Here is a 20,856-nt window from a genome sequence, read left to right on the forward strand (position 1 = left end):
CTACAGATAGCATTATATATATATATAAAATAACTTACCTCCCATCTTAAATCATGTAGCTTAGGAATCACATATGATTCTAAAGAATGAATACAATGGGCCATAGAAACTACGACTGGGATAGCTGCCATTATGAAGTATATCTAGGGTCAGAGTGCATTTTATTTTGTGATTTGGTTGTGATTTTTATAGGCTTGGGAACCTTTATCTTCCTTGTAGTGTTGCTCTATGTAATTAAGACTGATGTTAACCAGTAGTACTGACAAGAATTGCTTTTGTTGACAGTAGTTTTAAATGACTAGATTTTTACTCAAAAGCACTGTATAACTGACTACAAAATAAAATTGTTTTCCGTCTATGAATTCTTGTGGGAATAAGACTCTTGAAAGCTGCTTTTACCATTATGATAAGTTAATGTACTTTAACAATAGTGTATTAATTGCTTAGATACTGTCTGGACAAAATTAATGTAGATTCTGCAAGTGTTTGGTAAGAACCAAGAGTAGTTTATGTGTCAGGAATTTTTTCTAAAGTGGTTAAATAAATATTGAAGTATGCTAGGTTTAGATTATTATATGTAACCTATATTCATATTTGTGACTTTTTTCTTTTCTTTTTTCTTTTATGTGAAGTTTCTGTGGAAAGAGATTTTAAAGCAGCAGTCCCAAATAGTCAAAATGCTACTATCTCTGTACCTCCATTGACTTCTGTTTCTGTAAAGCCTCAGATTGGCTGTACTGAGGATTATTTGCTTTCCAAATTACCATCTGATGGCAAAGAAGTACCATTTGTGGTGCCCAAGTTTAAGTTATCTTATATTCAACCCAGGACACAAGCAACTCCTTCACGTATGGAAGAACTTGAAGGTAAACAATAAAATAGCAGGATTTAAAAATCGATATGTAACATTTAAGTGCTGTTATTTTGCTTTTATATTTTTAATACAAAATTCTTATAAAATTTTTTTATTTTACTTTTTATATTTTGCTCTTTCTGTAGAAGAACTTAATGTGCAGTAGTTTTAAAAGGTCCCATTTTGAAATCTGATCATAATACAATAATTTGTTTGTAGATTTGGCCTTTTTTCAAGAAATAATATATAATTGGCCCTCCATATCTGTGGGTTCCACATCTGTGGATTTAACCAACTGCAGACCAAAAATATTCAGGAAAAAAAAGAATGATTGCGTCTGTACTGAACATGTGCAGACTTTTTTCTTGTCATTTTTTTCCCTGAATAATACAATATGACAACTATCTCAACAGCATTTACATTGCATTAGGTATTATAAGTAATCAAGAGATGATTTAAAGTGTATGGGAGGATGTGCATAGGTTGTGTGCAAATACTACACCATTTATATAAGGGACTTGAGCATCCATGGATTTTGGTATCCATGGAGGGCTGGAACCAATCCCCCACATATACTGAGGAATGACTGTAATTAGAATACCTCAGTTATGCATCACATGTCTAGAATGAAAAAGTAAAGGAATTATTTTGTATTGGTTAGGAAACATAGAAAACATGTTTCTTATTTATTGTTTTCTAATATTTGGTTAATAGTCACTTTCCTTCCCTTCTTTCTTCACCAGTCTTTACTTCCCAGTCTAAATAGTTACTTGAATAAGGTAGATCCATTGGCTGAATGTGGCTGAATGTAGAAGCCAAATTATTAGAGAGAAGATGAAACAACATGTAGCTCTTGTCTTGTTTTTTTAAAAACAATTTGTGTTAGTCCATTGAAACACCGTAAGTCACAATGACTTTTTTACCCTCAAAATTTTATTAGAAAAATTTCAAACATACAGGAAAATAAAAAAAAAAAACTTAATAGTGAATACCTGTATGTCCACCACATAAATTCTGCCATTAACGTTACTTACTTTACTTGCTTTATCAAATATCTGTCTACCTATCCATTCTTCTATCCATTATTAATCCACTTTTTGGAGAGGAATGAATTTCAAAGTAAATTGAAGACACCAATATATTTCCTTGCAAATGCTTAAACATATATATCATTTACTAGGTTCAACGATTTCTTTACAGTTTTCTTCTTTTAGCATAAATTTTATACACAATGAGCTGCCCAAGTGAATGTCTATAGAATTTTGTGTGTATTTGTTGAATTTTAAGTGTATATTTGTTGAATATTGACAAAAGTATCTGTCAGTGTAATCCGAATCTCTATCAAAATCTACAATATTTGTCCAAATAATTTTTGTCTTACCTTCTCTCTTTTCTTCTTCTGGGATTCCAATTATACCTATGTTGAACCTTTCGATATTGTTCTATGGGTCTCTGAGACTTTTTTTTTTCAAATAGCTTTTTTTCTCTGTTCTTTAGATTCAATCATACTGATCTTTTTTTCAAGTTCACTGTCTCTTCTGTTATCTTTAGTCTGCTGTTAAGCCTATTCATGAATTTTTTATTTTAGACATTGCATTTTAGTTCTAGAGTTTACATTTGGTTCTTTGTTATAGTTTTCCTCTACTGCAATTTCTTATTTTTACATTATTGCAAACCTATTTTCTTTTATGTTTTTAGGCTTTAAAATCTTTATCTGCTAATTTCAGCATCTTGGTCATCTAGGTTTGGATTCTGTGGATTGTCCTTTTTCTTGAAAATAGATCACATTTTCCTGTTTCTTTGTATATGGAATAATTTGGGGTTGTATTCTTGATACCAATATCAAAAATATTGAATGTTATGTTGTGGAGACTCTAGATTCAGTTATATTCCTCTGAAAAGGTTCCTTCTTTCCTCCCTTTCTCCCTTCCTCCCTTCCTCTCTTCCTCTCTTCTTTCATCCCTCCCTGCCTCCTTCCCTTTCTCCTTTCCCTCCTGATATGGTTTGGATGTTTGGCCCCACCAAATTCATGTGATTCCCAGTGTTGGAGGTGGTGCCTGGTGGGAGGTGTTTTGATCATGGGGGCAGATCCCTCATGAATGGTGTAGCACCATCCCCTTGGTGATAAGTGAGTTCTAGCTCTGAGTTCATGTGAGATCTGGTTGTTTAAAAGAGCCTGGCACCTCCACTGCCCATCTCTTGCTCCTGCTGTTGCCATGTGATGTGCCTATTCTTTTTTTTGCCTTCTGCCATGATTGTAAGCTTTCTGAGGCCCCGATTAGAAGCAGATGCTTGCACCATGCTTCCTGTACACCCTGCAAAACAGCGAGCAAAGGAAACCGCTTTTCTTTATAAATTACCCAGCCTCAGATATTCCTTTATAGTGACACAAACAGACTAACACACCTTCCTTCCCTTCCTTCCTTTCTTTCTTCCTCCCTTTTACCAGACAAATAAACTGGTTGGACTTAAACTACAAATCTTATCTTGGGTGGCAGCTCTAGGGTGGTAGTTCAGAGATGAGACAGATATTTGAAAAGGCTTTATTTACAGAATTTGAGAATCTCTCCTTTCCAGGATTCCCATCTTACTTTCCTGTAGCTCTGATTTCCTTGAACTCTACTTTGTGCCATTACCTTTTTCCCCAGAGTCAACTCCTGTCCAGATCTGCATTATTTTCTTTAGTCTTCATAGCCTTCAGGGTTTTTATTTTCTTGCTTTGTTTTAGTTTCGATCTAGAGTTTATTGTTACCTACAAGAGAGTTGGGTCTGGTAGGAGTGATTTTTTAATTTAAATTAAAATTTAAATTAAAATTTGTTTTTTTGAGACAGAGTCTCACTCTGTTGCCCAGGCTGAAGTGCAGTGGCATGGTCTTGGCTTACTGCAACCTCCACCTCCTGTGTTCAAACAATTCTCATGCCTCAGCCTCCTGAGTAACTAGGACTACAGGTGCACGCCACCACACCCAGCTAATTTTTGTATTTATAGAGATGGGGTTTTGTCATGTTGAACAGGCTGGTCTCGAACTCCTATTTTCAAGCATTCCACCCACCTTGGCCTCTCAAATTGCTGGGATTACAGACGTGTGCCACCATGCCTGGCCCAGTTTTAATTTTTTAAAGAAGAGAAAAGATGAACCCAGTGCCTGGCCTATCATCTTACTTTGCGCATGTCAATAGTGTTTCTCAAAAATAATTTTAAAAAGTTCTGGCTTACAGAATATGTAATCAATTGATCTTTCTCTTTTTTTCATACTTGTTAACAACACTGGGATTAAACCACACAGTCTTATAAGTTGTTTTATCCACATAATATATTGTGAATATTTCATATTTGTTGCTTTTTGATGAATACATAGTATTTCTTCATATGGATATATGATAATTTGTTTAATGAATTTTCTATTATTAAATAATTTTGAGTTTTTACTCTATTATTTTCACAATCAGAAAAAAGATAAGAAATATCCACCTGGCAGTATGTGATAGTTTTTCTTATGTTCTTGACATTGTGCTCACTAGAAAACATTGCTTTTTGAGTTGAATGAGGAAGAAATTGGTTAACTCCTAAATTATAGGTCCACTGAAGAAGTGGTAAAACCATCTGATTTTTATATATTAGAGAGAAAATTACTTTTATTAGAGTCAAGAAAGTAAGATGGTACCTAATTATAGAAGTTAAATATGTGTATGTATGTATGCATATGTGAATGATGGGTTGAGAAAAGAGAAGATTTTGAGTGAATAGGGCAGACTGCTATCAATAATGATTAAAATTGTGTTGCAAGCACAGTCGTGAATCATTTAACAGTGGGGATATGTTCTGAGAAATGTTGTTGTTAAGCTATCTTATAATTGCATGGACAATGTAGAGGCACTTACACAAACCTAGATGGTGTAGCCTACTAAACACTTAGGCTATATGGATACCTTATTTCTCCTAGGCTACAGACCTATACAGTATGTTACTATGCTGTACACTATACTGAATACAGTATTCAGTACAGTAAAAATATGGCATAAAAGATAAAAGATGATACACCTTGTATTAGTCTGTTTTCATGCTGCTGATGAATAACATACCTGAGACTGGGTAATTTATGATGAAAAAGAGGTTTAATGGACTCACAGTTCCATGTGACTAGGAAGGCCTGACAATCATGTCAGAAGGTGAAAGGCATGTCTTACATGGCAGCAGGTAAGAGAGAATGAGAGCCAAGCGAAAGGGGAAACCCCTTATAAAACCATCAGATATGAGACTTATTCACTACCACGAGAACAGTATGGGAGAAACCACCCCTATGATTCAATTGTCTCCTACCAGGTGTCTCCCACAACATGTGGGAATTAGGGGAGCAACAATTCAAGATGAGATTTGGGTGGGGACATAGCCAAACCATATCACTCTGCCCCTGGCCCCTCCCAAGTCTCATGTCCTCACATTTCAAAACAATTATGCCTTCCCAACAGTCCTCCAGAGTCTTAACTCATTTCAGCATTAACTCAAAAGTCCACAGTTCAAAGTCTCATCTGAGACAAAGCAAGTCCCTTCCGCTTATGAGCCTGCAAAATCAAAAGTTAATTACTTCCTAGATACAATAGTAGTGTAGACACTGGATAAATACACCCCTTCCAAATGGGAGAAATTGGCTGAAATTAAGGGCTAAGGGCCCCATGTAAGTCCACAATGCAGCAGGGCAGTCAAATCTTAAAGCTCCAGAATGATCACTTTTGACTCCATGTCTCACATCCAGGTCATGCTAATGCAAGAGGTGGGTTCCCATGGTCTTGGGCAACTCCACCCCTGTGGCTTTGCAAGGTACAGCCTCCCTCCCAACTGCTTTCACGGGCTGGCATTGAATGTCCGTGGCTTTTCCAGGTGCACAATGCAAGCCGTTGGTGGATCTACCATTCTGAGGTCTGAAGGATGGTGGTCCTCTTCTTACAGCTCTACTAGGCAGTGCCCCAGTGGGGACTCTATATGGGGGCTTCAACTCCACATTTCCCTTCCACACTGCCCTAGCAGAGGTTCTCCATGAGGGCCCTACCCCTACAGCAAACATCTGCCTGGACATCCAGGCATTTCCGTACATCCTCTGAAATCTAGGCAGAGGTTCCCAAACCTTAATTCTTGACTTCTATGCACCTGCAGGCTCAACCACGTGGAAGCTGCCAAGGCTTGGGGCTTCTACCCTCTGAAGCCATGGCCCGAGCTGTACCTCGGCTCCTTTAGCCATTGCTGGAGCAACTGGGACGCAAGGCACCAAGTCCCTAGGCTGCACACAGCAGGGGGGCCCTGGGCCTGGCCCATGAAACCACTTTTTCCTCCTGGGCCTCTGGGTCTGTGATGGGAAGAGTTGCTGCAAAGGTCTCTGACATAGCCTAAAGACATTTTCCCCATTGTCTTGATGATTAACATTTGGCTCATTGTCACCTATGCAAATTTCTGCAGGTGGCTTGAATTTCTCCTCAGAAAAATGTGTTTTTTTTCTATTGCATTGACAGTCTGCACATTTTTCGAACTTTTATGCTCTCTTTTAAAACTGAATGCTTTTAACAGCAGCCAAGTCACCTCTTGAATGCTGTGCTGCTTAGACATTTCTTCCACCAGATACCCTAAATCATTTCCCTCAAGTTCAAAGTTTCGCAAATCTCTACAGCAGGGGCAAAATGCCACCAGTGTCTTTGCTGAAACATAGCAAGAGCCACTTTTTCTCCAGTTCCCAACAAGTTCCTCATCTCCATCTGAGACCACCTTGGCCTGAATTTCATTGTCTATGTCATTATCAGCATTTTGGTCAAAGCCATTCAACAAGTCTCTATGCGGTTCCTAACTTTCCCACATCTTCCTGTCTTCTTCTGAGCCCTCCAAACTGTTCCAACCTCTGCTTGTTACTCAGTTCCAAAGTTGCTTCCACATTTTTGGGTATCTTTACAGCAGCACCCCACTCCTAGTATCAATTTACTATATTAGTCCATTTTCATGCTGCTGATAAAGACATACCCAAGATTAGGTACTTTATAAAGAAAAAGAGGTTTAATGAACTCACAGTTCCACGTGGCTAGGGAGGCCTCACAATCATGGTGGAAGGAAAAAGACACATCTTACATGGTAGCAGGCAAGAGAGAATGAGAGCCAAGGAAAAGGGGAAACCCCTTAAAAAAATAAAACTGTCGGATCTCTTGAGACTTATTCACTACCACAAGTACAGTATGGGGGAAACTATCCCCATGATTCAGTTATCTCCCACCAGGTCTCTCCCACAACACATGAGAATTATAGGAGCTACAATTAAAGATAAGATTTGGATGGGGACACAGCCAAGCCATATCACACCTGTACAGGGCATTTACCATGAATGGAGCTTGCAGGGCTGTAAGTTGTCTTGGGTGAGTCAGTGTGTGAGTAGTGAGTGAATGTGAAGACTAGGACATTATTGTATACTACTGTAGATTTTATAAATGCTGTATACTTAGGATATACTAAGTTTATTAAATATATTTCTATTTCTTCAATAATAAATCACCCTTAGCTTACTGTAACTTTTTTACTTTATGAACTTTTGTTTGTTTGTTTGTTTGTTTTGAGACAGAGTCTCACTCTATCGCCAGGCTGGAGTGCAGTGGCATGATCCTGGCTCACTGCAACCTCTGCCTCCCAGGTTCAAGTGATTCTCCTGCCTCAGCCTCCCAAGTAGCTGGGACTACAGGCATGGGCCACCACGCACAGCTAATTTGTATTTTTACTGGAGACGGGATTTCACCATGTTGGCCAGGATGGTCTTGATCTCTTAACCTTATGATCTGCCCACCTCGGCCTCCCAAAGTGCTAGGATTACGGGCGTAAGCCACTGTGCCCAGCCTAAACTTTTAAATATTTTGAAACTTTTCACTTTTTTGTAATAACACTTGGCTTAAATACAAACATAGTGTGCAGCTATACAAAAATATTTATATCCTTGCTCTATAAGCATTTTTCTATTAAAATCTTTTGTTTTACTTCTTGAACTTTTTTGTTAAAAATGTAGACACAAACATCCACATTAGCCTAGGCCTACACATCTTGATGACAATCATTGCCATGTCAATAGACCATAGGAACTTTTCAGCTTCATTATAATCTTATGGAACCACTGTTGTATATGTGGTCCATAGTTGATCACAGTGTTGTTATATGGTAAATTACTGTAATTTAAACCTTTGTAGATATTAGCTTTATGTCTACGTATTATTCCCAACATGATTATTAACCTTGAAAAGAATTTGACCTATATTTTATCCTTTTTAAATTATGAAATACTATACGCATAGAAAAATGCACAAAACAGAAACATATAGCTCAGTGATTTATTACAAAGCAGAAGACCCATATAGATACCACCTAGGTAAAGAAATAGAGTAGCACTAGTAACCCCAAAGCTTTTCTCCATTTTTTTGCCTTTCAGTCACCCTAGAGTGTTCAGTATCACAATTGTTACAATCATGACTCTCTTGCCTTTCTTCTTACCACCTAAGCTCTTATCCCTGAATATTGTAGTTTAATTTTTTCTGTTTTCTGAACTTTATATAAAATAAACAATTTATTCAGTCTGTATTCTTTTGTTTATGGTTTTCTCGTTCAACATTACGTTTTTGAGATTCATTCAAGTAATTGTCAGTAGTTTTAGTTTGTATGTCTGTGCAGTAAGTGTATATTATAATTTGTTCTGTATTCCAAATGGCATAGTGTACAGTAGTGTTTCTGTGTAGCATACTATAAGGTATTTTTATGTAGTAAGTATATACTACATCTGTTTTACTGTTGATGGGATTTTGAGTTTTCCAATTTTTTGGCTATTGGTAATAATACTTATGAACATTCTTATACCTATCTCTTGGTGCATATGTATAAGCATTTCAGTTGTGTATATGTTCAGAATGGCTTGTTGGGTCATAGACTATCAATATCCTCAGCTTTAGAAGAAATTGCCAAACTCTTTTTCCATAGTGATTATATCAATTTACATTTGCACTAGCAGAGTATGATTGTTTACATTCCTCTACTTTCTTGTCAACACGTGCTATTGTCAGTCTTTTTACTTTTAACCATTCTAGTGAGTGTGTAGTGGTATTTCCTTGGGTTTTCAGCTTATTTTTTCCTCATGACTAATGAGATTGATAGTCTGTCTTCTGAAGTGCCTATTAATGTCTTAAGCCAATTTATATATAGTCTCTTCTGTCTTTTTCTTAAATTGATTTGTAGGCGTTCCTCGTGTATTCTGGATATGAGCCCTTTATGGCCATACCACCCTGAATACTCCTGATCTCATCTGATCTCCGAAGCTAAGCAGGGTCAGGCCTGGTTAGTACTTGGATGGATATGAGCCCTTTGCCAGTTATGCTTGTTGCATATATCATCTTGCACTCTGTGGGTTACCTTAAATAATCTTTGACAAATGGGAATTTTAAATTTTAATGCAGTTCAGTTTATTAAAATATGTCTATGATTAGGCTGGGCGCAGTGGTTCGTGCCTGTAATCCCAGCACTTTGGGAGGCTGAGGCAGTGGATGACTTGAACCTAGGAATTCAAGACCAGCCTGGCCAACGTGGTGAAACCCCATCTCTACTAAAAATACAAAAAATTAGGCAGCGTGGTGGCGGGTGCCTGTAATCCCAGCTACTTGGGAGGCTGAGGCAGGAGAATAGCTTGAACCCAGAAGGTAGAGGTTGCAGTGAGCCAAGATTGTGCCACTGTATTCTAGCCTGGGCAACAGAGTGAGAATCAACTTAAATAAATAAATAAATAAATAAATAAATAGGCCGGGCGCGGTGGCTCAAGCCTGGGCAACAGAGTGAAAATCAACATAAGTAAATAAATAAATAGATAGATAGATAGATAGATAGATAGATAGATAGATAGATAGATAGATAGATAGGCCGGGCCGGGCGCGGTGGCTCAAGCCTGTAATCCCAGCACTTTGGGAGGCCGAGACGGACGGATCACGAGGTCAGGAGATCAAGACCATCCTGGCTAACACAGTGAAACCCCGTCTCTACTGAAAAATACAAAAAACTAGCCGGGCGAGGTGGCAGGCACCTGTAGTCCCAGCTACCCGGGAGGCTGAGGCAGGAGAATGGCGTGAACCCGGCAGGCGGAGCTTGCAGTGAGCTGAGATCCGGCCACAGTACTCCAGCCCGGGTGACAGAGCGAGACTCCGCCTCAAAAAAATAAATAAATAAATAAATAAATAAATAAATGAAATTATATATATGATTGATGCTCTTTATGTTCCATTTAAGAAGTGCTTCCCTGTCCTAAGGTCATGATAACTTTCTTATAAGTTAACCTGAATATAGAAGCTTTATTGGTTTGCCTGTAATATTTAATTTAGATCTACAATCCCCATGGAACTAATTTTTTGTGAATATGTTTAGTTGAATGCAGGCTTATTTTTTCCCTATTGATATCCAGTTGTCTTATCACCTTTTAGTGAAAAGATCATTCTTGTGCAGTGCCACCTTAATGATAAATTAAGTGTTCATGAAATTGGTATCTGTTTCTGGGTCTTCTCTTCTTTGCCATTGATCTCTTTTTCTATCACTTACCAATATTATATTCCTAATTCCCAGTAGAGCAAATCTTTCAGTCTTGTTTTTCTTCTTAAAGATTAAGTTTTTGGTTATTTTTGGTCTTTAGTGTTTCCATATAAATATTTTTAATTTTTATTTTTGCTATTTGATTTCCAACTTAATTGCATTGTAGTAAGAAAATGTACTTTGTATGATTTCAATCCTTCCAAATTTGAGAGTTTCTTAGTGTATCTCAGCATGTGGTCAATTTTAATAAATGTTCCACGTCTTCTTGAAAAGGATATATCCCCCCCCACCCAATCTTGTAATTTAAAAGATGTTCTATATACAAGTAGAAAAATAAGAGGAAACTCAGATCACAAAATGGGGCAAAGAAAAATGCCAGAAATATACCAAATTGTCTTAAGTGCAGGCTTCATGGCTAATCCTTGGCATAATACTTCACACAGAACTCTGTAAATATGTGGTGATATTTTTAGCTATCAAAGGCATGTGATTTAGTATTACTTGAGACAAAATATTTTTTCTTTTGCCCTGGGTGTACCAGCTGTTGGCTAATAATTCCAAGAAAAGGATATTATAAACTTTTAGAAACATTTGCTTTCAGCATCTGCCAGAGCATCTTTTGGAGATCGAAAGGTAGAACTTTCCAGTTCATCCCAGCATGGACCCAGCTATGATGTGTATAACCCATTCTATATGTATCAGCACATTTCACCTGATTTGAGTCGACGCTTTCCTCCCCGTTCAGAAGTGACGAGACTGTATGGATCGGGTATGAAAATTTTTTCTGCTTTTCCTCTTCGTGTTTCTCTTTAAGAAATTTAGAAATCAAATCTAAGATCTGGGAATAAATGGTTCTTACTATTAAAAGCAATTTAAAATAAGAAAAAAGCTTCATAAATGTGATAAACATTATGACATCTCTATAGTATTATATCTAATATGAAAATTGAAAGGTTAATAAGTTACATCTGTTGGTAGTTCTACATTCCATTTAATTTTCCTTTTTTGAAAGAAGCTTTGGTTCAAGAGATCTTTTGTACAACATGGAGACTATAGTTAATTATGATATATTCTTGAAAAGTGCTAAGAGAGTGGATATTAGGTGTTCTCAAAACACTTTTTGTTATCATTCAAAAGTGATAACTGTGAGGTAATACATTTGTAAATTAGCTAGATTTAATCACTCTGCAATGTATATATACTTTAAAACGTTATGTTATTCATGATAAATACATACAACAAAAGAGAAGGGAGTTAGCTGCATACCAGGTACAAGGGAAGAAAACATGAAAAAGCAAGAAGTTTAGTTTTCAGATTATTTTGTCTTTTTGTTGTTTTCAGACAGAGTCTCACTTTGTTGCCCAGGCCAGAGCGCAGTGGTGCAATCTCAGCTCACTGCAGCATCAACCTCCCAGGCTCAAGTGATTCTCACACCTCAGCTCCTCATCACCCCTACCCCCTACCCCAGAAGCTGGGACTACAGGCATGTGCCACAACAGCTGACTCATTTTTTTGTATTTTTTGTAGAGACGGGGTTTTGCCATGTTGCTGAGGTTGGGCTTGAACTCCTGGGCTGAAGCAATCCTCCTGCCTTGGCCTCCCAAATTGCTGGGATTACAGGCATGAACCACTGCACCAGCCCAGATAATTTTGTATACATTTCACTTGTCATCTGTATATTCATAAACTCTATAACAGCCATTTGTACATAGATATTTGTACTAAATACAGTAATATTTTTTCATTCTCTGTATTCAGTGAAAATGATGAATTTAGAAACTCATGGTGTGATTGGGAAATATAAACAAAGAAACTGCTTAAGTGATTATAGAGCTTTTGTAGTTTCATATTTGAGACTGTGTGAATTAGAGTCTACCATGTTCGTCTGTGATTCACAAAATTCTCAATTTTTCAGGATATATATGTATCTATATCTATATATCTCAACCACTGAATTTAGGGTGAGGTACTGAAAATAAAGAAGAAATACTTATTTAAGGGCCTGCTTTGCGTTCACTATTGTGCTTGAATATACAATTGGCATACAAAGTTCCTTTCTTCACAGATCTTACAGTGTAGGAGGGAAACTAAAAATACAGACTAGAAATATAGGAGCACATGGGATTGAGTATTGATTTTTTTTTAAATTTATTTATTTTTTATTATACTTTAAGTTCTAGGGTACATGTGCATAACGTGCAGGTTTGTTACATATGTATACTTGTGCCATGTTGGTGTGCTGCACCCATCAACTCGTCAGCACCCATCAATTCATCATTTATATCATGTATAACTCCCAATGCAATCCCTCCCCTCTCCCCCCTCCCCATGATAGGCCCCAGTGTGTGATGTTCCCCTTCCCGAGTCCAAATGATCTCATTGTTCAGTTCCCACCTATGAGTGAGAACATGCGGTGTTTGGTTTTCTGTTCTTGTGATAGTTTGCTAAGAATGATGTTTTCCAGCTGCATCCATGTCCCTACAAAGGACGCAAACTCATCCTTTTTTATGGCTGCATAGTATTCCATGGTGTATGTGTGCCACATTTTCTTAATCCAGTCTGTTACAGATGGACATTTGGGTTGATTCCAAGTGTTTGCTATTGTGAATAGTGCTGCAATAAACCTACGTGTGCATGTGTCTTTATAGCAGCATGATTTATAATCCTTTGGGTATATACCCAGTAGTGGGATGGCTGGGTCATATGGTACATCTAGTTCTAGATCCTTGAGGAATTGCCATACTCTTTTCCATAATGGTTGAACTAGTTTACAATCCCACCAACAGTGTAAAAGTGTTCCTATTTCTCCACATCCTGTCCAACACCTGTTGTTTCCTGACTTTTTAATGATTGCCATTCTAACTGGTGTGAGATGGTATCTCATTGTGGTTTTGATTTGTATTTCTCTGATGGCGAGTATTGATTTTTAAAAGTAATACATGCTTATTAATAATAAATAACTGCATTACACTTAATACAGAGTATATACTCTTAGATTTTTTTTATTGGATCAAGGAATGGGGAATGTAAAGAAAAAAGTGAATTTTCCCTATTTGATATTTGATGTGGATATGAAAATGTATTGTTTGATTTATGTTGATTTCTGTTTCGAACAAAAATAAAATAGTTGGAAAAATTTTTTTAAGTTAAATATTTTATTAGAAGGCTTTATCTCTTCTGTAGATTTACACGTAATATTCATGATGTATTGCTACAGAGATTTAGTTCATGGTAATTAAGTAGAATTCCAGTGTTTCTTAAAAATCTATACTTTTCTCATATCCCTTTGTAGTTTGTGATTTAAGGACCAACAAACTTCCCGGTTCCCCTGGGCTAAGCAAGTCTATGTTTGATCTTACAAGCTCATCTCAGCGATTCATCCAGGTGAATTAGCTACATAAATTTAATTATATGTGATAATTTCCTTTCAAATTAAAAATTCAGAAATGTGTGAATTACATTAGGAATATGTTGATATTTTTTGTAGATGTATCTGTTCTGATATCTGAAGAATAAATAATTGCTATTTCCCATGTGCATTATTTTAGAAAGCTGTTGTTATTTGATTGCTAAAAGGCAGTAGTTTTTCTTTTTTCAATAAATTTTATATCTCAGTTGGTATGCTCTCAGGGAACCTTGAAACAGTTGGTATTTAAAATGGTATAATTAAAAATGCTTATTAATTTAGCTTTTCTTACTGAATATAACCAGCTAGTTATTAAAAATCATATTTCTTTTGAGATGTAGGACTTTATTCACTAATATTAACACTGCATCCTCTTGGTTTTGAAAAGGAATTAAGAATTATTTTGATGTTTTAAAAAATGTTTCTTTTTTATTACAAGTAAGCTGTAATTATTTAAAATTAGGAAATAGAAGTAAGCAAAGTAGAAAGACAAATTCCTGTATTTCCTATAACTCAGAGTAAATGCCATGTGAAAATATTGTTATATGTACTCATGGTCTTGTTTCCATGTGAATATATATACATATATTTTATAAAATGGAAATATATTCTAGATAATCCTTAATCCTCAACTGAGTTAACTTTTTATAGATTTAAATTTTTATAGCAACAGTTGTTTAACATGCATCAGAATTGTTTGGAGAGCTTGTTAAAACACAGGATGATAGGCTTCATCCCCAGAGTTCTTAATTCAGTAGCTCTGCAGTAGGGCCTGAATTTGTATTCCTACCAAGTTCCAAATGATACCGATGCTGCAGGTTCAGATTGACTGTGCTTTGATAATTGCAGCTTTACAAGTTTTTCCATAGCAGGCTATTTCTAAATAAATTCTCATTTTCATTAATACTCTCAGGTATGAAACCTAAGCAGTAACATCTTTCTCCTTATTACAAAACCGAATCAAAAACAGCAAAGGCTTTCCAGTATATTATCTTGTAAGATGTTTAAGATATTCCTAACAAATGCCAAAACCTTTTTTCTTTTTCACTACCTGTAAGTGGGAAATTCTGACCTGTAACACTGTCAAAATAGCATGCAGTTTGTTACGAGGATGGATATTGAGGCATATGTATCAGAATCCTTAAGGTTTCATATGCAATTTCTGACTAAAGAATAATTTTATTTATAGAGACATGATTCATTGTCCAGTGTACCCAGTAGTTCTTCTTCAAGGAAAAATTCTCAGGGGAGTAACAGAAGCCTGGGTAAGGAATAAAGTATCCTATTTTTATACTCTTAAGATAATTATTTCTAGTAACTTGAAATTGTATATAAGGTGAAAAACTCTAGATGATTGTATCTACTATGTTGATATAATTAAGTCTAAATAAAACTATGTTGGTAGTGTTATCAGCATATGGATACTCAGGTCACATGGTCCATTTCTGTGTTCAGGTACAAGTGTGACTTTTTAAAAAGTGAAGCAGTTGAGTATCTTTTGTTTGTATTAAAGTGTGCTGGTAAAGGAGCCTCCAGAAGAATACAGTATAAAGACCATATATATATTATTTGGAAAGATTTCTCTTAGTTTTAATGTAAATCTCTGACTGCAATTGGGTTAAGTTTTTAAAACCATGAGACCTTTTTATAGCATATATCTTCCCTCTAGTGCTTCAATAAAAACATTAAAGTGTGATTTTTGTCTTCTTAGATTGTGAACTTTAAAAAATAATTATAGCATTTAAAAATTGTGCTCTTAAAATTGGATTGTATCAAAGCTTAATTGGGTTAGAAGGATTGCATGGCATTTGAAACATCTTTGTCCTTTTATAATTCAGATACAATTACTCTATCAGGAGATGAAAGGGACTTTGGGAGACTGAATGTGAAATTGTTTTATAATTCTTCAGTAGAACAGATCTGGATCACAGTTTTACAGGTAAATTAGTATAGTTAATACCAGCTTTATTACAAAATTGAATATTTAGACATTGTAAACATTTACTGTTGCCCTTTTCTGGGGAATGGGCCAGTGCCACCTTTGAAATTTGGAATTCTTTAATATTTTTACAGAAAATAGTATTTAATAAAGCATCTAAGAAAAAAAAATCTGTAGTATGATGGAAGTTTGTGTGCTTTTAAGCTCAAGAGGGAAATTAACATGACATCTAGAATAGTATATGTCAAAATTTGCTTAATGTGGATGCAACATGAGGTCTCAGTAGACAAGTTTATTTTTATAGTTTTTATCTAAAGTCAGTACCTCAAGAAATACATCAAATGTTTGTATTGTTGGATCCTTTGTAAAATTCAAACTGTATTTTTAATTTTTTTAGTGCAGAGATTTAAGTTGGCCCTCTAGTTATGGAGACACTCCTACTGTTTCTATAAAAGGAATACTTACATTGCCCAAACCAGTGCATTTCAAATCTTCAGCCAAGGAAGGTTCCAACGTAAGTGGCTGTTTGTGTTTGAATTTCTTTTCTGTTTTTCTTATATTTGTCACTTTTACCCATGTAAACAAATCAGAATAAGAAAGTCTTTTATCTCAGGGAAACTACAACTATGTATTGTTGCTTTTTCAAGACAACTTTGAGTCTCAAAAATATTTGATATTTCATTGTCTAGTATTAAGATGCATTTAAAAAGAATATCTTATTCACTAGAATATATAGAAGATGAACAATATCTAAGAAACCTATTTACTTTTCTTGTGTGAAAGGAAATAAATCTTGGCTTCTCCTTTCCCCAACCCACTTTGGCTTTGAAAAATAATTTCATGATTGCAATGAATTTCTTTTAAATACTTCCAATTAGTATAACAGAAGGACTTACGATCCTGAGTTTGGTTTTGTGGATTCTAGATTTTACATTAATTTAAATACATGTTCGTTTCTGTCATTTGTTATAGGTTAAAAGACTATTGTTTTTCTATGCAAATGAAAATATATCTTCTAAAAGACATCATTTTAAAATAATATTCAAATGACTAATAAACATAAAAAGTTTCTTCTCACTATTAATCATAGAAATACAAATTTAAATTGCATATTGCTTTCTGTTTCTTCCTCTTTCTTTCTTTCCTTTCTTCTTAGAATTAGGAAAAATTTTACAGGTATTCTAGAACATACAACTTCTTAGAAATTATCTTGACACTACATGTCAAAACCTTAAAATATTTACACTTTTAAACAGTAATTCTGCTTTGAAACTGGAAATTATTTTTGTGGAAATAATCTAAAATACAAACAAAAATATATAAAATATTCTTAGAAGTTTTGTTTGAAGAAAAATTGAAAAAAGTCCAAACATGTCATACAGAGGAATGGTTGAAAAACCTAATGGTGTACCTATGTGCATTGGTTTCCTAGGGCTACCATAACACAGTACTATACCACAAACTGGGTGACTTACAGCAACAGAATTTTCTCTCTTGCAGCTTTGGAGAAAGTCCAATATTAAAATGTCAGCAGTGTTGATTCCCTCTCTAAGGGAGAATCTGTTCCATGCCTCTCTTTCAGTTACTGTGATGGCCAGCAATCCTTAACATTCCCTGGCTTGTAGATCACTCCAGTCTCTGCTTCTGTCTTCACATGGCATTATACCTGTGTTCTGTGTATTCACATGGCCATCTTCTTAAAAAGATACCAGTCATTAGGGGTCCACCCTACTTCAGTATTACCTTTTCTTAACTTCACTGATCACATCTACAGTGACCCTCTTTCCAAATGAGTTCACATTCTGAGATGCTGGAGCTCAGGACTTCAACATATCTTTTTTAGAAGGGTGTAATTCAGCCCATAACACCATGTGATAGAAACCTAGGTAGCTATGAAAACTAATGTTTAGGAAGAGTTTTTAAGGAGCTGGAAAAACATTTTTAATAAATGAAAAAGACAATGATCAAGATTGGGGTGTGTGTATGTGTATAGATGTATGAATGTGTATATATGTATGTGTATATGTATATATTACGATCTCACTTTATGAAAATATGTATCATCGAAAGTCTAGCTAAAAATAAACCTTAACTCATTATAACCTTGACACTCATAGATGACTACTTTCTAAATTAAACAATTTTACTTTTTGATTTTCAAATAAAACTAATTTAGCTTAGGAAAAGTTAGGAAAAATGTTCCCATATTAAGACTTGTATGGAATCTTTCATTTTGCAATTTTATTATTACATATAAAGTTGTTTGGGAGACTTCTCTTTGGCAAAATATGGAAAGTGTGAAATGAAGCATCACACTTACTTAATTTGTAAGCTCATTAAACATTCTGTGTGTAATATATAATTGGCTTGATTCTATGGCTTGAGACTCTAAAAGAAAAAGATAGCTCAGTAGTTGTGAGACCCCCAGAAAGACAATTCTGGCTATACAGAGAGACATAGGCTATTACAACAAGAGTAACAATTTGGGCACAGTATAGGCATACTTCGGAGATACTGTAGATTCAGTTCCAGACCACCACACTAAAACGAACATTGCAATAAAACAGATCACATGAGTTTTTTGGTTTCCCATTGCATACAAAAGTTATCTTTATACTGTAGTCCATTAAGTGTGCAATAGCATTATGTCTAAAAAAGTAATTTACACACTTTAGTTTAAAATACTTTATTTCTAAAAAATGTTAGTGATCATCTGAGTCTTCAGAAAGTTGTAATCTTTTTGCTGGTGGAAGGTTTTGCCTTGATATTGATGGTTGCTGAATGATCAGGGTGGTGGCTGGTGAAGGTTGAAGTGGCTGTGGCAATTTCTTAAAATAAGACAACAGTGAAGTTGACCACATCTATTACTCTTCCTTTCACAAAAATGTTCCCTGTAGTATGTGATGCTGTTTGATAGCATTTTATCCACAGTAGAACTTCTTTCAAAATTGGATTCCATCCTCTCAAACCCTGCTATTGCTTTTCAGCTATGTTTATGTAATATTCTGAATCCTCTGAATTCATTTCAACAATGTTCACAGCATCTTCACCAGGAGTAGATTCCATCTCCAGAAACTACTTTCTTTGCTTATGTGTAAGAAGCAACTTCTTATCTGTTCATATTTTATCATGAGATGGCAGCCATTCAATTGCATCTTCAGGATCCACTTCTAATTCTAGTTCTCTTGCTGTTTCCACCACATCTGCAATTACTTCCTCTGCTGAAATCTTGAATCCCTCAAAGTCAGCCATGAGGGTTAGAATAAACTTCTTCCAGATTCCTGCTAATGTCCTTATTTTGACCTCTTTTCATGCTTCATGAATTTTCTTAATGGCATCTAAAATCCTGAATCCTTTCTAAAAAGTTTTCAATTGCTTTTGCCTAGGTCCATCAGAGGAATCACTATTTATGGCAGTGATAGCCTTACAAAATTTATTTTTTAAGTAATAACACTTGAAAGTTGATCCATGGGATGCAGAATGGATATGTCTTCAGACATGAAAATAAATAACATTCATCTCTGTCAGGGCTCTTGGGTGACGAAGTACATTGTCAATGAGAAATAATGTTTTGAAAGGAATCTTTTTTTTTCTTTGAGCAGTAGATCTCAATGGTAGACTTGAAATATTTAGTAAACCATGCTATGCTTTAAACAGATATGCTGTTATCCAGGCTTTGTTGTTCCATTTATAGAGCACAGGCAGGGTTAATTTAGTGTAATACTTAAGGGCCCTAGAATTTTATTATTATTATTATTTTTTTTTATTATACTTTAAGTTCTAGGGTACATGTGCATAACGTGCAGGTTTGTTACATATGTATACTTGTGCCATGTTGGTGTGCTGTACCCATCAACTCATCAGCACCCATCAATTCATCATTTATATCATGTATAACTCCCAATGCAATCCCTCCCCTCTCCCCCCTCCCCATGATAGGCCCCAGTGTGTGATGTTCCCCTTCCCGAGTCCAAATGATCTCATTGTTCAGTTCCCACCTATGAGTGAGAACATGCGGTGTTTGGTTTTCTGTTCTTGTGATAGTTTGCTAAGAATGATGTTTTCCAGCTGCATCCATGTCCCTACAAAGGACGCAAGCTCATCCTTTTTTATGGCTGCATAGTATTCCATGGTGTATATGTGCCACATTTTCTTAATCCAGTCTGTCACAGATGGACATTTGGGTTGATTCCAAGTCTTTGCTATTGTGAATAGTGCCGCAATAAACATACGTGTGCATGTGTCTTTATAGCAGCATGATTTATAATCCTCTGGGTATATATCCAGTAGTGGGATGGCTGGGTCATATGGTACATCTAGTTCTAGATCCTTGAGGAATTGCCATACTGTTTTCCAAAACAGTAAGTGAGTGTTGGCTTCAACTCAAAGTGACTGATTGCATTAGCCCCTAACAAGAGAGTCAACCTAGTCCTTTGAAGCCTTGCAGTCAGGCATTGACTTCTCTGTAACTGTGAAAGTCCTAGATGGCATCTTCTTCCAACAGAAGGCTCTTTTGTCTACATTGAAAATCTGTTGTTGAATGTAGCCACCTTCTTAGCTAGATCTTCTGAATAACTTGCTGCAACTTCTACATTAGCACTTGCTGCTTCACCTTGCACTTTTATGTTTTGGAGACTGTTTCTTTCCTTAAACTTCATGAACCAACCTCTACTAGCTTTTAGTTTTTCTTCTTTAGCTTCTTCACCTCTCTCAGCCTTCATAGAATTGAAGAGAGTCAGGACCTTGCTCTGAATTAGGTTTTGGCTTAAGGGAATGTTGTGGCTGATTTGGTTTTCTGTCCAGACAAATAAAACTTTCTCCACATCAGCAATAAGGCTGTTTCACTTTCTTACTTGTATGTTCACTGGAGTAGTACATTTAATATCCTTCAGTAATTTTTTCCTTTGCATTCACAACTTGACTAAGTGATATAAAAGGCCTAGCTTTTGGTCTGTCTTGGCTTTCGACATATCTTCCTCACTAAGCTCAGTCATTTCTCGCTTTTGATTTAAAGTCAGAGATATATGTTTGTTCCTTTCAGTTGAACACTTAGAGGGCATTTTCGGGTTATTAATTGGCCT

General features: G+C 35.8%; 1 protein-coding gene across 4 annotated transcripts in view; it reads left to right on the plus strand.

Annotated features, from left to right (window-relative positions):
* TC2N (tandem C2 domains, nuclear) overlaps nt 1-20,856 on the plus strand; it is an 89,099-nt gene that overhangs the window by 55,288 nt on the left and 12,955 nt on the right. For all 4 annotated transcript variants that reach the window (XM_026455430.1, XM_026455429.1, XM_026455433.1 and 1 more), the window contains 6 exons: nt 633-866; nt 11,032-11,199; nt 13,723-13,814; nt 15,026-15,101; nt 15,675-15,775; nt 16,173-16,289. In XM_026455430.1, coding sequence (XP_026311215.1) covers nt 633-866; nt 11,032-11,199; nt 13,723-13,814; nt 15,026-15,101; nt 15,675-15,775; nt 16,173-16,289 — 788 coding nt within the window. The remainder of the gene's footprint in view (nt 1-632; nt 867-11,031; nt 11,200-13,722; nt 13,815-15,025; nt 15,102-15,674; nt 15,776-16,172; nt 16,290-20,856) is intronic.

This window comes from Piliocolobus tephrosceles, chromosome 6 (assembly GCF_002776525.5).
Source record: "Piliocolobus tephrosceles isolate RC106 chromosome 6, ASM277652v3, whole genome shotgun sequence".
In the NCBI taxonomy this organism is placed as follows: domain Eukaryota; kingdom Metazoa; phylum Chordata; class Mammalia; order Primates; family Cercopithecidae; genus Piliocolobus; species Piliocolobus tephrosceles.